The 15,062-nt window shown below is 35.7% G+C and overlaps 1 protein-coding gene and 1 pseudogene across 1 annotated transcript; both read left to right on the top strand.

The window, feature by feature from the left end:
- Positions 1-7,278: 7,278 nt before the first annotated feature.
- On the top strand, positions 7,279-8,316 carry LOC123832438 (olfactory receptor 5D18-like). Its single transcript, XM_045860085.1, is given in 1 exon segment — positions 7,279-8,316. A coding segment is annotated over 1 exon segment (1,038 nt).
- Positions 8,317-11,539: 3,223 nt separating this feature from the next.
- LOC123832466 lies at positions 11,540-12,475 on the top strand (annotated as a pseudogene).
- The last annotated feature ends 2,587 nt before the right edge of the window (positions 12,476-15,062 follow it).

Raw genomic sequence — 15,062 nt, 5'->3', positions numbered from 1 at the left:
CAAACAAACTTTAAACATATGAAGAGTTATTCAACTTGACTCAGAATAATAAACTACTCAGAATAATAAACATACAAATAAAAACTGCCCTGAGCTACTGTTTCTCGCCTATGGAAATGGAAAAAATCCAAAAGTTTAATGACAAATCCTGTAAATTAACCTGCAAGGAAGCAGATTTTTTTATACACTGGGGAAAGTAGGTAACCTATTACATGTGATTTGAAGTACTAGCAACATTACATATAAATTTATCCTCTTTCAAAACATTCACAGGAATCTGCTCCAAAGATAGAGTATTAAAATATAAATCATGTATTCACATGATTCTTTATATTTTAATGCTTAAAATATAAAGCATTATCTATAATAACAATAGACTGAATAAAATCCAATATCAAAGTGGTTGAAAAAACTATTGGTCACAATAAAGTATATAGCTGTGAAGATTGAAAGTCTCTGTGTATTGCTACATGATAACCCTCCAGAGTTTATTATTAAATGAATAAAAAGATAAAAAGCAGAAATGTTTTTACAGTGTGGTAAATTGTGTGAAAAAACGGAGAAAGGTAATATAAAAACTGATAAAGATAAGGAGAGATGCAAAAAAGTTTTAAGAATGTACCTTAAAATATAGCTTAGATTTGAGGGAAATGTAGAATTTAACTTAATTTAAAAGACACCCATTTATGTCAAACTGTATACAAAAATCTCTAAAAATTACAACAAGGTAAAAACAAATGAATCTATTTATAATAGAAACACAGTCACACAGGGAAAAACATTTTCTATAAAGGGCTTTAAACATAACGTTTTGAGTATACTTCCCCATTATGCAATGCTTTTTTAGTGTAAAATAAAATAAATAATCATTGTAACTGAGTTTATTGGCATAAGAGAGGAGTTACAGCTCTAAAGTAAGAGAGGTAAATAAAGAACTCATCTTAATTTGAATTAGAAATTCAGTTTGAAACATTTTTCTCTTACAACAAATACCACTGAATAATCACAACCTAATAGCAATGAACATCCTTATTCCCCAAAATTCTCTCTGAAGAAAAATCTTTGCCCTCTAAATAGAACCAGAATTTCTTGGAAAAATAAGTGATTTGAAGTCTGAGGTAGAAAACATAATGGGAATACTGTTAGTAGCTGGTAGGTTCATTTCAAAGAGACATAGGAGACAATTTAAAATGGCTTCCAATGTCTTGGGATTAACATAAAAATGAATATGTACTGAAATAAATTAAAAACATCAAACACATTTAATTTTAAACATTTAAATCTAGATATTATAAAAGAAAAACAAATCATTGACTACCATTAAAGGTTGCTGTGGGGTATCAGGTAATTACTCTGAAAATTGATAAAAGAGATACTTATTCTGTTGATCCTTTATGAATTATATCTCAGGGTTACCTAACAGTTAATGAGGGGAAGTTCAGAAGAAATAAAAACAGATAAAAAGATGGAATTAGAAAATCACAATTTTAGAACTAAAAATGTGGGTCAAGATTTTGATTCAATAGGTATTAAAATCATTCATTAAGCAAAAAGTTGGGAAAATTTTATTTATTCATTTATTATTTTATTATTTAAAAAATAATTTTCTGCTTTTAACATGCACATATTTTAGATTTGGTCATCATTTTCACATATAGTCAGAGAGTCTTCCAGAAGAATTTCAGATATCAGGGTGGGAAATTGTTAAGTGAAGTAACCATGCTGACACTACCTGAATCCACAGATCAGACTGAGCATCACTAGAAGTCAGATAACTAGTTAACATGTGCCTCATAATTTCATGCAACTGGCAGTAGTCAGAACCACCTATACATTTTTGCCTTAAAAAATACTAAGAGTGAACCTGAACTAATAAAGGTTATTTTTTAAATTTATTTTCTACTGAATTTATTGGAGTGACATTGCTTAATAAAATTATATGTTTCAAGGGTACAATTCTATAATACATTACCTGAATACTGTATTGCGTGTTCACCACTCCAAGTCAAGTCTCTCAATGCATCATTTTTTAAAAGAACTGGTGAAGCAACAGCTTAAATGAGACCAGATGAAGCAATGAACCAAAGAGAGACTATGCAGCTCTGGAATATGAACACACACAGAGGGAACAACCACATAACAACAGGGACAAAGTTATAATAACCAAATTTACTTGAGTCTTGATTCAAACTATGTGTAAAAATATACCTTTGAGATAAATGGGGAAATTTAAACATGGATTTAGTATGACATGACATTAAAATTCTAGTATTATTTCTGTTAGGTGCAACTTTGGCATGGATATTTAATAAAATAGCTGTCTCCATGGTGGTTACACTTTTTATAAAGCCCTATTAATGACTTAGTTCTCTTCGCAAGTGGGTTGATAAATATAATATCCTACAAGTATAATTATGTTTTAAATGATTCCAGTTTACAAGACTGGAAGTCAAGGACTCATTGTCCGTAAAAGGTCCTCACTTCCCATAGTCCCCTCTTCCAAGCTGTACACAGGAATGCCTTGCCAAAAATATATTTGGGACAGGAAAAAAGTCAGTGTGGCAAGCAGTTCCTGTAGTCGCTTGTTTTGAGGCTTATGGCATTGGCTGAAATACTTTTAGTTTCCTTGAAATTCTTCAAAATACTTAAAGGGTTAATATTACATTGATAAAGCTATTGGTTGTATGATTCCAGATTATTTCTGGAGATCTGAAATTATTCAATAGTAATTTCTTAATGAAAGTACACTGCCATAGTACTCTATAAATATTATCTCATATTTTGTTATCATTCTAAGGAATACCAACATAATTGCATAAATATATCTTTAAAGGATACTCATAGATATACTGAGTAGGCTTCCTTCCTTTTCTTTCTGCCATAAACAATCTCACATGGAAATATCCATATTATATTTTTGATAAAGGAATGTAGAAAGTACAGAACATCACCACAAACTGCAGAATTATTGAAATGCATAAAAAGCTGTCTATTTGACAGTCAATTGTATTTGTTGTTGCCTTTGCCCCAAACTCAACACTTCCTCCAGTCATTTGCATAACTTTATAATGGTCTATGATCAAATAGCATCTCATTGGTTTTGTTTAACCTCTTTATTTAAAATGGCTCCTTCAATTATATATTTTAGCATTTATTACCAGAAAATGATTACATATTTATTTGTTTTTGTATTCTCCATTAAATATAAATTTATTGGTAAGGGGACATTCTTTCTCTTTTCCCCCCAATATCTAAGTTAGTACCTGGTTCAGGATAAGCCTGTAATAAATATTGGTTTAATGAATGAATAAAAGAATGAAGGAATGAGTCATTATGTATCCTTATTGTGTGCTCATCCTCCTTTCCCTGTTTCCTGTGCCAGAGAGCAAAGTTCACAAAATAGTCACTGTGTTCTTTCTGATCAATGAATACACATCCTTCAATCAGTCCATGTTCAATGGTATTGCTTGTTACCACAGAGGGGTTATATATCTTTTGAGAGAAAAGTTTTAAAGTGATTTATATGTGTATTATTCATATATCAATAGAATAGCTTTGCATGTAATGGATAGGCAAAAATATTTGCTGGATGAAAGGGCATGATGAAATGTTGGTAAAGCTACTTTTAAGATTTTCTAAAGAGAATATTTGAGATACTCTTTCCCATTTATAGGCACTTTCACCGTGCTGAATTTGATTTTGAAATTTAAGATTTCTATGGTAATAAACCTGACAAAAGGTGGGAAATTCAGCACAGTGGACATTTGTTTTATTTTATTTTGTTTTTATTTTGACAGCCCAGTTTCATTAATCCCTTCTAAAACACCGTTATCATTCTTTATGAACTATCTCTTCTCTGCATTCAAATTCCTCATAGTTGTGGTACATGTGCCTCTGTTCACAGTTCCATGGAAGATCACAGTTTTCATTCAGTAAAGATTCGTGGCACTTTGTGATGCTCACTAACCTAGGACCTTGAAATACATCAGTGAATAAAACAATAAAAAAATTTTCATTTACCTGGAACTTTTATTCTAGCAGAGGGAAACAGGCAATATATCATAAATGCAATAAATAAGCATTAAAATGTATTTGTACCACAATAAGTACTTTAAACACTAAATAGGGTAGTAGGCTAACCCAGAAGTATAATAGCATGGCCATTGAAGGTTTCACCACAAAGAGGCATCTGAAGAAAAACTTCAGGGAATGCATTCCAAAGTAGAGGAAACACAAGTGAAAAAGGCCATAAGGAATGTGTGCTTAAAAAAAATTTTTTTAGAAGTATCAAGGAGGTCTGACTACCTAGAGAATACAGAAAAGGGAAAGAGTAATAGAAGGGATTTGAAAGGAGCTAGATCATCTTCCTAATTGAGTATTTAACTTTCTAAGTGTTTCTGCTTTAACTCTCAATAAGTCATGATAACCTAACTGATGGATCTCACACTTCTCCCATGTGGTTAGAGTGGATGGTGTGGAGGAAAAGGGTAATTTCTGGCATACAACAGTTACTTGATAATGAGGGACTTTTACAATTATGTGATTTTGATAATTGTAGGAAGGGATTGGAATGAGCAGTGGGCTAGGGTAAGTGACTTTAAATAAAGAGATAAATTTCCATATGAAATGCCCCTCATGCTGCTCCGTGTTTCCAATACACATCAGAGAAAGGTGATTAATTTTAATTGTTTATTTCATGACCTCAAGAGCATGAGGCAACAGAGAGTCTCTAGGGTCCATATCCCAAAAGTTGTGATTACAGGTATAAGAATATATGCACCACTCCTCATCAGGAGAGGTCCTACCTTTGCCAACAGCAGGTTTGTTTTAAGATTTTAAAGACAGGTTGATATTAACTTCACTGTATGATATCTAGAGAGCAAATGTGGAGGGGCAACTTTACCCTTTAGAACTATGCAGTCCCTGAGAAATATTTATCACTGCAAAGCCATGTATCTAGGATGTGCCAGGAAGAGGACTGCCGTTGTTCTACACAGCTTTGCATTAGAGGGTCTGGCTCAGCTGAGCTTTCCAATAACAGCCCTACAGACAGCAGGTGCCTGGGGTGGGTGAAATAAAATCTTAGAGAATTTTGGGAATGTACCCTGTCTTGCTTCTATAAATTCTTGGAGGAGTTGTCAAAGTAGATATACAGGTATGTAAATAAAATGAAATAAGCAGAGAACAAATAGACTCTAGTGAAAAAATTTAAAAGGGACCAGCTTTAATTGGGTCCTGAGAGCAAAAGTTATAATAAAATGGGGAAAACTATAAGAAGATTTCAACTCTTATAATATTTCCTGGACTCAAATATATAGAAATTTTTACAAGCAATTTAATAATAGCATTTGAGACACAAGAACCATTACATTAATTATAACATTAATTCTTCAATGCCTTAGATAAATTAAACATTGTATTAAGAAAAGTGTGATAATTAATTAGAATGTCTGGCTTTGTGATAGATTGTCTTTTGAGGTTGTCTTTAATACTAAAATTTATGAGAAAGGACCAGATAGCATTAATATTTGAGTCTCACATATGATCTGACAACTTTATTGATGGGCCATTTGAAGCTATTTCTCAGGTTGTGGGAAGAGAGATAACCTTCCCAGAAATAACTGAGAGAGGGTTTCCTGGTATCGGAGGATCTTAGAGGTGTGAGGCAACAATTAGAGAAATACAGGGTCAAGCAAATAGGTTTAGGATTGTGAGTACATGAAACACAAAGTTTATTTTTGTATTATTATTTAGTAATTATTGTATTACATTCCATGCAAACAACTGTAAACCTTTTTCCCCTCCTTATATAATTCTTTTGTATTACTATTTTCTCATGAAATGTCTTCTCAGTGCAGTCCTATATCAAGTTTCTAATCCCCCCTCTTTACATGTGATACAAGCACAGAATGAATATTTTATAGTTTTTTGAAGGGAGGAAAGGTGGGGGAGAGAGAGAGAAACATGGGGAAGAGAAGTTTGTCAGTCAAAATCTTCTTTCCTACAGTTAGTTATTCCTGGGAGGAAAAAGTCTCTCCAAATCCCATTCTCAGTTCATGTTGGTGGTGCCTTATAGTGTAGCTTTGTCATGTGCGCACTGTCCATGGGCTATTGCTCATACACTGAGAATCTCTAGTTTGTCATAAAGGTATGCCTATCAATAAAGGAAGTACCTTAGTATTTAGACCTTGAACATGGATCAGTCTTTCATTAAAAAATGGACACATAACAGGGAATTTGGAAATTAGAGCTTTAGGTGCAGACCTATGGATTGGTCCTAATTTGCATGTCATTGGGAAAGTCAAGGTTCCTCCAGTGTCTGTTTTGCCACCTCTAGAATAAGGAAGTGAACTAGATTATCTTTATCATGTCTCCTAATTTTATTATTTCTCAAGCAGTGAGGAAGTATTGACAATTAGGCCTCCCAGAATTGAAGGAGAATACTCTCTGACAAAAACAAATTAAGATTTAATATCAGATTTACTGAATCATAAAGAAAAAGGTTAAAGTGTTATATGGAATTAACAAAACAAGCACAAATTTAAAGTGTTAGGGGTGTTCATTCTCAATGTCATAGTGTGAATGTCTGATGCAAAAATTAACTTTAGAAATTTATCATTTTCATCACTGATTTCAGGGCTGACAAAATCTGTCATTGTATTATGTTTGGCTTTTCTTTTAGGAAATTATCATGTTCAAGGAGAGATGGAAGTGTTATAGGTAGATTTGATTTAAAAATACCATAAGTCCCTTGATCTCATATTATTTTTAGGAATCAAACATTACCATTGAGAACTTAAAAAACTAATTCAGCAATTGTATTTTTACTTAAAGAAATTTTTTTAAAAAAAATTTTATTGTTTATTGTTTATGTTGTTATAGTTTTTCCAGGTTTTTCTCCCTTTCCCCACTTCCACCTAACCTCACCCTGTCTCCTCCCCAAGCCAATCCCCACCTTGTTGTCTATGTCCATGGGTTGTCCATGAATGTCCTTTGGTTAATCTCTTCACCATCTTTCATTCTGTCCCCTCACCTTCTTTCTGGCAGCTGTCAGTCTGTTTCATGTATTAAGCTTCTGTTACTATTTAAAAATGATTATCATGTTTTAAAATATTATACATTCAGTGTAACTTGCATAATAAACCCATAGAGAAATTCTGAAAGAAATTTTGCTTCATCAGCCAGTTTGATAGGGGATATTAACCCAGCTTTTCATACTCTCACTTGCCTTAATATTTTTCTTCTCAGGACTCATTCAGATTCTGACAAACAGAAACCATGATATTGTCAGAGAGAAATAAAACTGGAGCCACGTTCACTCTCTTGGGCTTCTCAGATTACCCAGAACTGCAGGTCCCCCTCTTCCTGATTTTTCTGGCCATCTACAGTGTCACTGTTGTAGGGAACATTGGGATGATTGTTATCATCAGAGTTAACCCCAAACTGCACACCCCCATGTACTTCTTCCTCAGCCACCTCTCATTTGTGGATTTCTGCTATTCCTCCATCGTTGCTCCCAAGGCCCTGGTGAACCTAGTTGTAGAAGACAGAACCATTTCTTTTCAGGAATGTGTAGTACAATTCTTTCTCTTTTGTATCTTTGTGGTAACTGAATCCTTTTTATTGGCGGTGATGGCCTATGACCGCTTCGTGGCCATTTGCAACCCTCTGCTCTACACAGTTGCCATGTCCCAGACACTCTGTTCCATGCTTGTGGTTGGGTCATATGCATGGGGAGTAGTGTGTTCTTTGATACTCTCGTGTTCTGCTATCAAGCTATCATTTCAGGGTTTCAACACCATCAACCACTTTTTCTGTGAGTTCTCCTCATTGCTCTCCCTCTCTTGCTCTGATACTCATGTCAACCAGTTGCTGCTTTTTGTTTTTGCCACTTTTAATGAGGTCAGCACACTATTCATTATTCTCACGTCCTACATATTTATCCTTGTCACTGTCCTCAAGATGCGTTCAGCCAGTGGTCGCCGCAAAGCCTTCTCTACCTGTGCCTCACACCTGACAGCCATCACCATCTTCCATGGCACCATCCTGTTCCTCTACTGTGTGCCCAACTACCAAAACTCCAGGCACACAGTCAAAGTGGTGTCTGTGTTTTACACAGTGGTGATCCCCATGCTGAATCCCCTGATCTACAGTCTGAGGAATAAAGATGTTAAGGATACAGTCAGCAAGCTAATGGACACTAAAGTCTTTTCTTGTTAAGCATATTATTTTAGTAAAATCTGTCCTCTAGATGCAAATAAAGTGTATCTCCACAGGTTCATTTTTGAAGATATTTTTAAGTTATTGAAGACCTAGTGTTGCACAATGGAAAGGACATAGATTTTCCTTTGAAGACACTAAACTTGACTCTGATCTCTGATTGTAAAAATTAAAAGACAATATAGTTATCATGTGGAATGCCTTATATAACCTCAATAAATATTAATTTTCATCCCCTTTTCTTTCTTTTTTTAAAGATTTTATTTATTTATTTTTAGAGAGGGAAGGGAGGGAGACAGAGAGAGAGAGAGAAACACCAATGTGCAGTTGCTGGGGGTCATGGCCTGCAACCCAGGCATGTACCCTGACTGGGAATCGAACCTGGGACACTTTGGTTCACAGCCAGCGCCGCTCGATCCACTGAGCTACACCAGCCAGGGCTCCCTTTTCTTATAACATACCTGGAGTAACTAGGCTTTTAATAAACACATGACTTTCTCTTGTAAAAGTATTAAAAATATTATGTCCCATCTCTTTCTGATATTTGGCAGAACTCTGGTGTGATTTTAGAGCTTATGTCCTTGAAGAGGGAGCTTTTGAGTACAAGACAAGCAAAGTTTATAAGACCTGTATACAGATTTCATAATGTCAGTGTGACCTCCGGTTCTCGGAGCAATGCTCGCATGAAGCATACAATGCTCTGCAATTCATCATGAACACTGAAGGAATTGTGTTGCACTATAATCATATGTGTCAAGTTGGAAAAGATTTCTCCATCTTTATATCCCATAGAAGTCATTAATTATTTGAGTCCCAAGATGATGGTGTTTTCTTGATATCTTGTTGGTGTCCCACAGAGATCAATGATTGTTTGGGGAAGCTTAAGAAATAGGGCCCCAGGGATATACACACACACACACAAACCCATAAAGCCTATAGCATTTTCCATCATAATATCTCCAGAAACAGGGGAGGCAAGGTTTATCCCACAGGCTGGTTGGTTGGACTACACTGTTTTTCTGGGGAGGGAGTGGAGATGCATGATATTTTCTGGGATCTGGAAGCATATTCTTCTTATTTTCTCCTTGAGGTAATTTATTACAGCCACGTGTAAAAGAAGAAAGAATTGCAAAGGAGGGCAGCAGTATTAGGCATATTTAAAAATATGTATTTGGTCTTCTGTTAACTAGAGAATTTCTTAAGAAATGTCATGTTTTGAACACTCCTTTGTGAAAATATTTTCTCTTTGTGTATTGAGAAACAATCCAGTGAGAAATGGGAACAATCTAATTTGTGGAACCAAAGATCTTGTAAACAGCTTTTAGTGTGAAAGGGAAGAGTGTAAGCAAGTTGGGAAGAATGTTTGATTTCTCGCTCCTTCCCTTTCCCACTCTTTCACACCACCTCCATCAAGGAAGCCTGCATGGAGGTCCACTGATGGTCACCCCAAGGCAGAGTGGCTGTAGGGGTCCCTCAGGACTGTTCATGGAGGGACATATGCTTCTGAAGCATGTCTAAAGCAGAAAGGAGAGGACTTATTTTGACCATGTGCTTGTCTCTCCATAGCAGTTTTCTCAACCTCGATATTTTTCACATTTTGGCCAAAAAATATTTTGATGTCTGCATGTACATGTCCCTGGTACTGGTATATGTCTGGGGGGAGAAGGCTGGTGTTTGCATCATGGAGTGTTTAGCTGCATCCCTAGTCTCTACGTGCTGTCAGCCACACCTGTCCCTGTCGTGATGACAAATAATGTCTCAAGACACCGACAAACGTCCATAGGAAAACAAATCACTCCTGGTTAAGAACCACTGCTTGTAAATAATCACAGCCTGACTTTTCATCTTTAGATCTGAAAACAGGAAAAGGTTTTTTCAAAATTATATACTACTTTGAACTCAGAAAAAGAAAACTCACTTTTACTGGCCACTGAAGAGAGAAAATTGTATCATTAGAATAATAATTTGCTTTTAAATTGAGATTTCTTAATGCACATTTTCTTCCCCTCTTTGAAATCATTTGAAGAATGAGAACAATACCTGGCTGTGCTGAGTTTTAGTTCAGATTTTCTTTCCTCCAGGAATGATTAGTTGGTGCCTCTAAAGTCATGTATATACCTCCCAAAGGTCAGGAGGGAAAGAATAAATGACAGTGTTCTCACCCTCTGCTGGCATTTTCTATCTGTCAAACGCCTTGAATGAATCCATCTCCTGTTTTAAATATCTGACCCTTCTGCCCTAGTCAATACCTTAATAGTTATATTTTATGAAAATTCAAGCAAGTATCTACATTGCTTGTTTTAAAAAATGATTGGAATAAAATATTTATGTTTTATGTGTGTTGTGAAGATTAAATATAAATTCATATTATGTGTATATATAATATCTTATCTAGGCAATCTGGCTTCCTATTTTTTAACTTGCCATTTTAGCATGGTCATGTTTCAAGACATGAAAGTTACACAAAACTATAATTTTCCTAGCTATGTAGTTTTCCACAATATGTATATATCACAGTGTCACCATTTTCCTCCTGCTTGACACTTTCTTGTTACGTTTTACTGTCATAATGCTGCAGTGTGGCAGCAAACATTTCTGTTAATAATTTCATATTCACATCTTTGATTACTTCTTCAAATAGATATAAAGCAGTGAATTCATTTGTCAAATAGGTCATTAGAAAGTTTCAGAATCAAGTTACAGGAAGTTTAAATCCAAGAGTACCAGTTTGCTAAATAGTAGCTGACATAAAATATCTAATTAATAAAGTAACTATGCTTACTTCATAGAAAAAATGCACAAAAGCTGCTTTTGCCATCTAAAACACATTAATAAAAAGAACCCTTGTGGGTTAGTAGTCTTAAATAAACATACTTCTTATCATTTCCATGGAAAACAGTATAATATAAAAAAATATTTCCTGAGATTCCAATCTTTCCAGTACTGACTAAAAAGTGAGCAAGAAAAAAGGGATTTGAACTTCATAACATGATATTGCTAATTAAATAATATTTAATGTCTTTCTAATGATTCACTTCCCTGTCCTGAACTGTATAGGTCTAGTTTAAGGAATCGCATAGACTCTTACGGATGTGAGTGCTTTTCGGTGATCTGTGAATTAAACTGTGAGCTCTATGCATTCGTACGCTGCAATGTTTGGATATGTTCTAAACATCACAAGAGCAATGTTGTATTTGCTGAAAAGATTATCTCTCCTACTTATTTTCATGTCTTTTTAGGAGACAGTGAAGACAACTTTGGGATCATGCAATGGAGACTAACTTTTAATACTTTTCTCCAAACTCAATAAAGTGTGAACATGAACAAAGAAAACTGTACCACCGTGACAGAGTTCATTCTCCTTGGGTTATCAGATGCCCCTGAGCTGAGGCTCTTTCTGTTCATGGTGTTCCTCCTGATCTATGGAGTCACAGTTTGGGGCAACCTGGGCATGATCGCACTGATTCAGGTCAGCCCTCGACTTCACACTCCCATGTACTTTTTCCTCAGCCACCTGTCCTTGGTGGATTTCTGTTACTCCACAACTCATTGTGCCAAAGATGCTAGCTAATATCTTAAACAAAGACAAAGCCATCTCCTTCCTGGGATGTGCTGTGCAATTCTACTTGTTTTGCGTGTGTGGTAACTGAAATCTTCCTGCTGGCTGTGATGGCCTATGACCGCTTTGTGGCCATCTGTAGCCCACTGTTGTACATGGTCACCATGTCCCAGAAACTGCGAATGGTGCTGGTTTCTAGCTGCTACCTCGGCGGGACTGTGTGCTCTCTGATTCACTTGTGTTTAACTCTTGAGATCCCATCCTACAGATCAAATGTGATTAACCACTTCTTTTGTGATCTGCCTCCCTCTCTTATCTCTTGCTTGCTCTGATGTCACTGTGAATGAACTGTTTCTGTACATTGTGGCCTCCTTCAATGAGATCCTCACCATTGTGATCATCCTTACCTCCTACTTGTTTATTCTCATCACCATCCTGAGGATGCGCTCTGCAGAGGGAAGGCGCAAAGCTTTTTCCACCTGTGCCTCCCACCTCACAGCCATTGTTGTCTTCCATGGGACAATCCTTTTCACTTATTTCCAGCCTAGTTTTGGCAACAGTGCAGATACTGACAAGGTGGCTGCAGTGTTCTACACTGTAGTGATTCCCATGCTGAACCCCCTGATCTACAGTCTAAGGAACAAAGATGTGAAAGGAGCTCTCAGAAAAGTGGTGAACTCCAAAATATTTTCCTAGAAAATATTTCAAAGTGGAGGCTGGTGGAAGGATGAATGGGTGGGCTGCAGTGTTGGAGTGGAGAGGGCAGCCAAGGAGCAGGTCATCAGTGAGTTGTTTGATTCAGCAATCTTTATTATTGAATACTTACTTACCAATTAGCATAAATATGTTTGAGTACTTACCAATCAGCATAAATATGTTATTAATTTGTATGGCAGCTTGACCAAAAGCATATCTCAATTCTTTTTCTCAGTGTACTCTAGGGAGTTTTCATAAAATGGTTAAGTAGATTTGTTGTAAGTATTGAGAGCTAATTGTGTTTTTGGCTGGAATGCTGTTTTAAATTAACTGTCAATATTAATGATTATCTAAACAAAAAATAACAAATCTAGATTACTGTGCATATTAGGAAAGATTCATTACTTGTAATAATAGTAGTAATATTTATTAAAAGATCCCTCATAGACACAATTATCTAATTTTTAAAATTCTGTAACATTATATTTATCTTTTAAAGATTCTGTCATTAATTTTGCTTGGATTACTTATATTTCCTTTTTTGTCCTGTATTCTTTGTATTTGGATAAAATTACAAGTTGTTGAGAAACTTATTGGGTGGGGATTCTAGTAGGTTTTGTGAGGGTAAAATGCAAACTGGACAAAATCTTGTACTGTTTCATGGAATAATTTGGTATGGTTTATACTTTTAAACTTAGAATGATAAATTAAAATAAAGCACTGAAATATTTGCATGTGTAATGATAAGCAAAATGTTTTATATATTTACAAATAGGCTGCCTTCATTTGTATATTGCCACTAATTTAATTTTTAACTTATTGGAACAATTGTGGAAAATTAGTAAAACTGTTATATTGATCTTGATTGGAACCAATGAACAATTTGTGTTTAAAATGTAAGTTTTTATGTTTTTTTTCTTTGTCTTTTCTTTGTCTTTTCTTTTCTTTGGTATAGGATGATCACATTTTTGTGAAGTTAGAAATATAAACCTTAAATTTTATTCTGAAAAAATGAAAACACATAGTTTAAGTTTTCTGACTAGTGTATTAAAATGTGTGGGTGATAAAATAAAGATAATAAATTGAGATTTCAAGCACAAAGGCACTATACTTTTCAATAAACACTGATGTACCATTTCATGTTATGTCATTCTGTCACTTTAGACTTTGAATCATATTTGGTACTTCTTGAAGCTGCTTTGTCAGTGTTACTTTTTTTTTTACTTGTGTGCCTCTTCAGTGGATAATTTTTTAAATCAATATATTTTTTATAATTTTAATTGACCTATAAAATAACTCATCAGAAATTTAATTTGAAAAAGGAAAATCTATTGTTTTCAGGGTATGCCATAGCTCTTATGTGCACCATGATTAATTTGAAATTTACAGATCATTAGATTTCACATTCTTTCTTTTGTCCTTGAGTCAGATTTAATTCTAGTTACTTTACAGAATTGTATTTAAATGTTTTGTATTTATTTTTATTTTCATTATCCTCACTGTGGCTAGGCCTTCCAGTCCTATGTTGACTAGAAGTAGCTAGAGTGGATCCTTGTCTTCAAGTGGTCTGAGTTTCCATCACTGAGACTGATGTTTACCACAGGCTTGTCATATATGGCCTTTATTATGTTGAGGTACATTTCATATTTTACCATCAGTGTGGGATAGTGGTAGGATGATCTGGGTGTGGAAACATTTAGAAATAATTTTAAGTAAATTTTGTCCCTTACAATGTAGCTTGAATTATAACAGAGTATGACTAGCACTTATTTTGTACTCTTATTATCAGATAACTATATTTGAGGATATATTGGTGGTAGACAGGCTGATAGGTGTTGGGAACCGCCCTGACTGGTATCAGAGGCTGAAACCCCCGCCTAGCTAAGGCTAAGGCAACGCCCTTGGAACCGTGAGCCAGCAAGGAGACAAAAGCTTATCTCCCTGGCAGGAATGCTGCTTCTGCTGCTGAACCCCAAAAAGCTTGGTCGGTTAGCCAAAGACGGGTAAGATTCCCCACGGGAGGGAACGACCCAAGCCAGGCACGATCACTTTGGGAGGCCCCCCAAAGAAGGACTTGGGGGGCTGCAGCAAAAGGGGGTGATGGACCCTCACTCCTCGGCTTTGACAAAGTCTGAGTTCTCAGCGTCCGGAAGAAAATCTCCTTATCTCTCGGTGGCCTTAGTTCCCTTGCTCCACCTAAGCCTGAAACAATGACAGGGTAGTACAGCTCGGTACTGGGAAGTGCGGATTTCCCGGGGTGATCAGGCCTAAGAAAGAACATGTAAATTACTGTGAAACCTTCTTTGTTTAGAATGCTCTCAGTTGAATGAGAAGGGTCTTAGGAGGAAGCTAGTTTGTTCCTCAGCCTTACAGCTCTTTGACCCCCAACTCAATAGACCGGCAGAGTTCTTTGTTTTCTATAGTTACTTACTTCCCCTAATGAGTATTGTACTTTACCTGAGTTATTGTGTTGCATGAGCCCAGTAAAAGCAGGTATGGACTGTAAATTGGCGCGCTCCCCACTAGGGGGGGTGGCCATTCTGTCCCTACTTCCCCACAGAAACTAGTTTGTCTCTGTGCATGTTGT

This window comes from Phyllostomus hastatus, unplaced genomic scaffold (genome assembly GCF_019186645.2).
Source record: "Phyllostomus hastatus isolate PE091 unplaced genomic scaffold, TTU_PhHast_1.1 phas_scaffold_190, whole genome shotgun sequence".
Lineage (NCBI taxonomy): Eukaryota > Metazoa > Chordata > Mammalia > Chiroptera > Phyllostomidae > Phyllostomus > Phyllostomus hastatus.
This window is presented reverse-complemented; position numbering and strand designations above follow the sequence as displayed.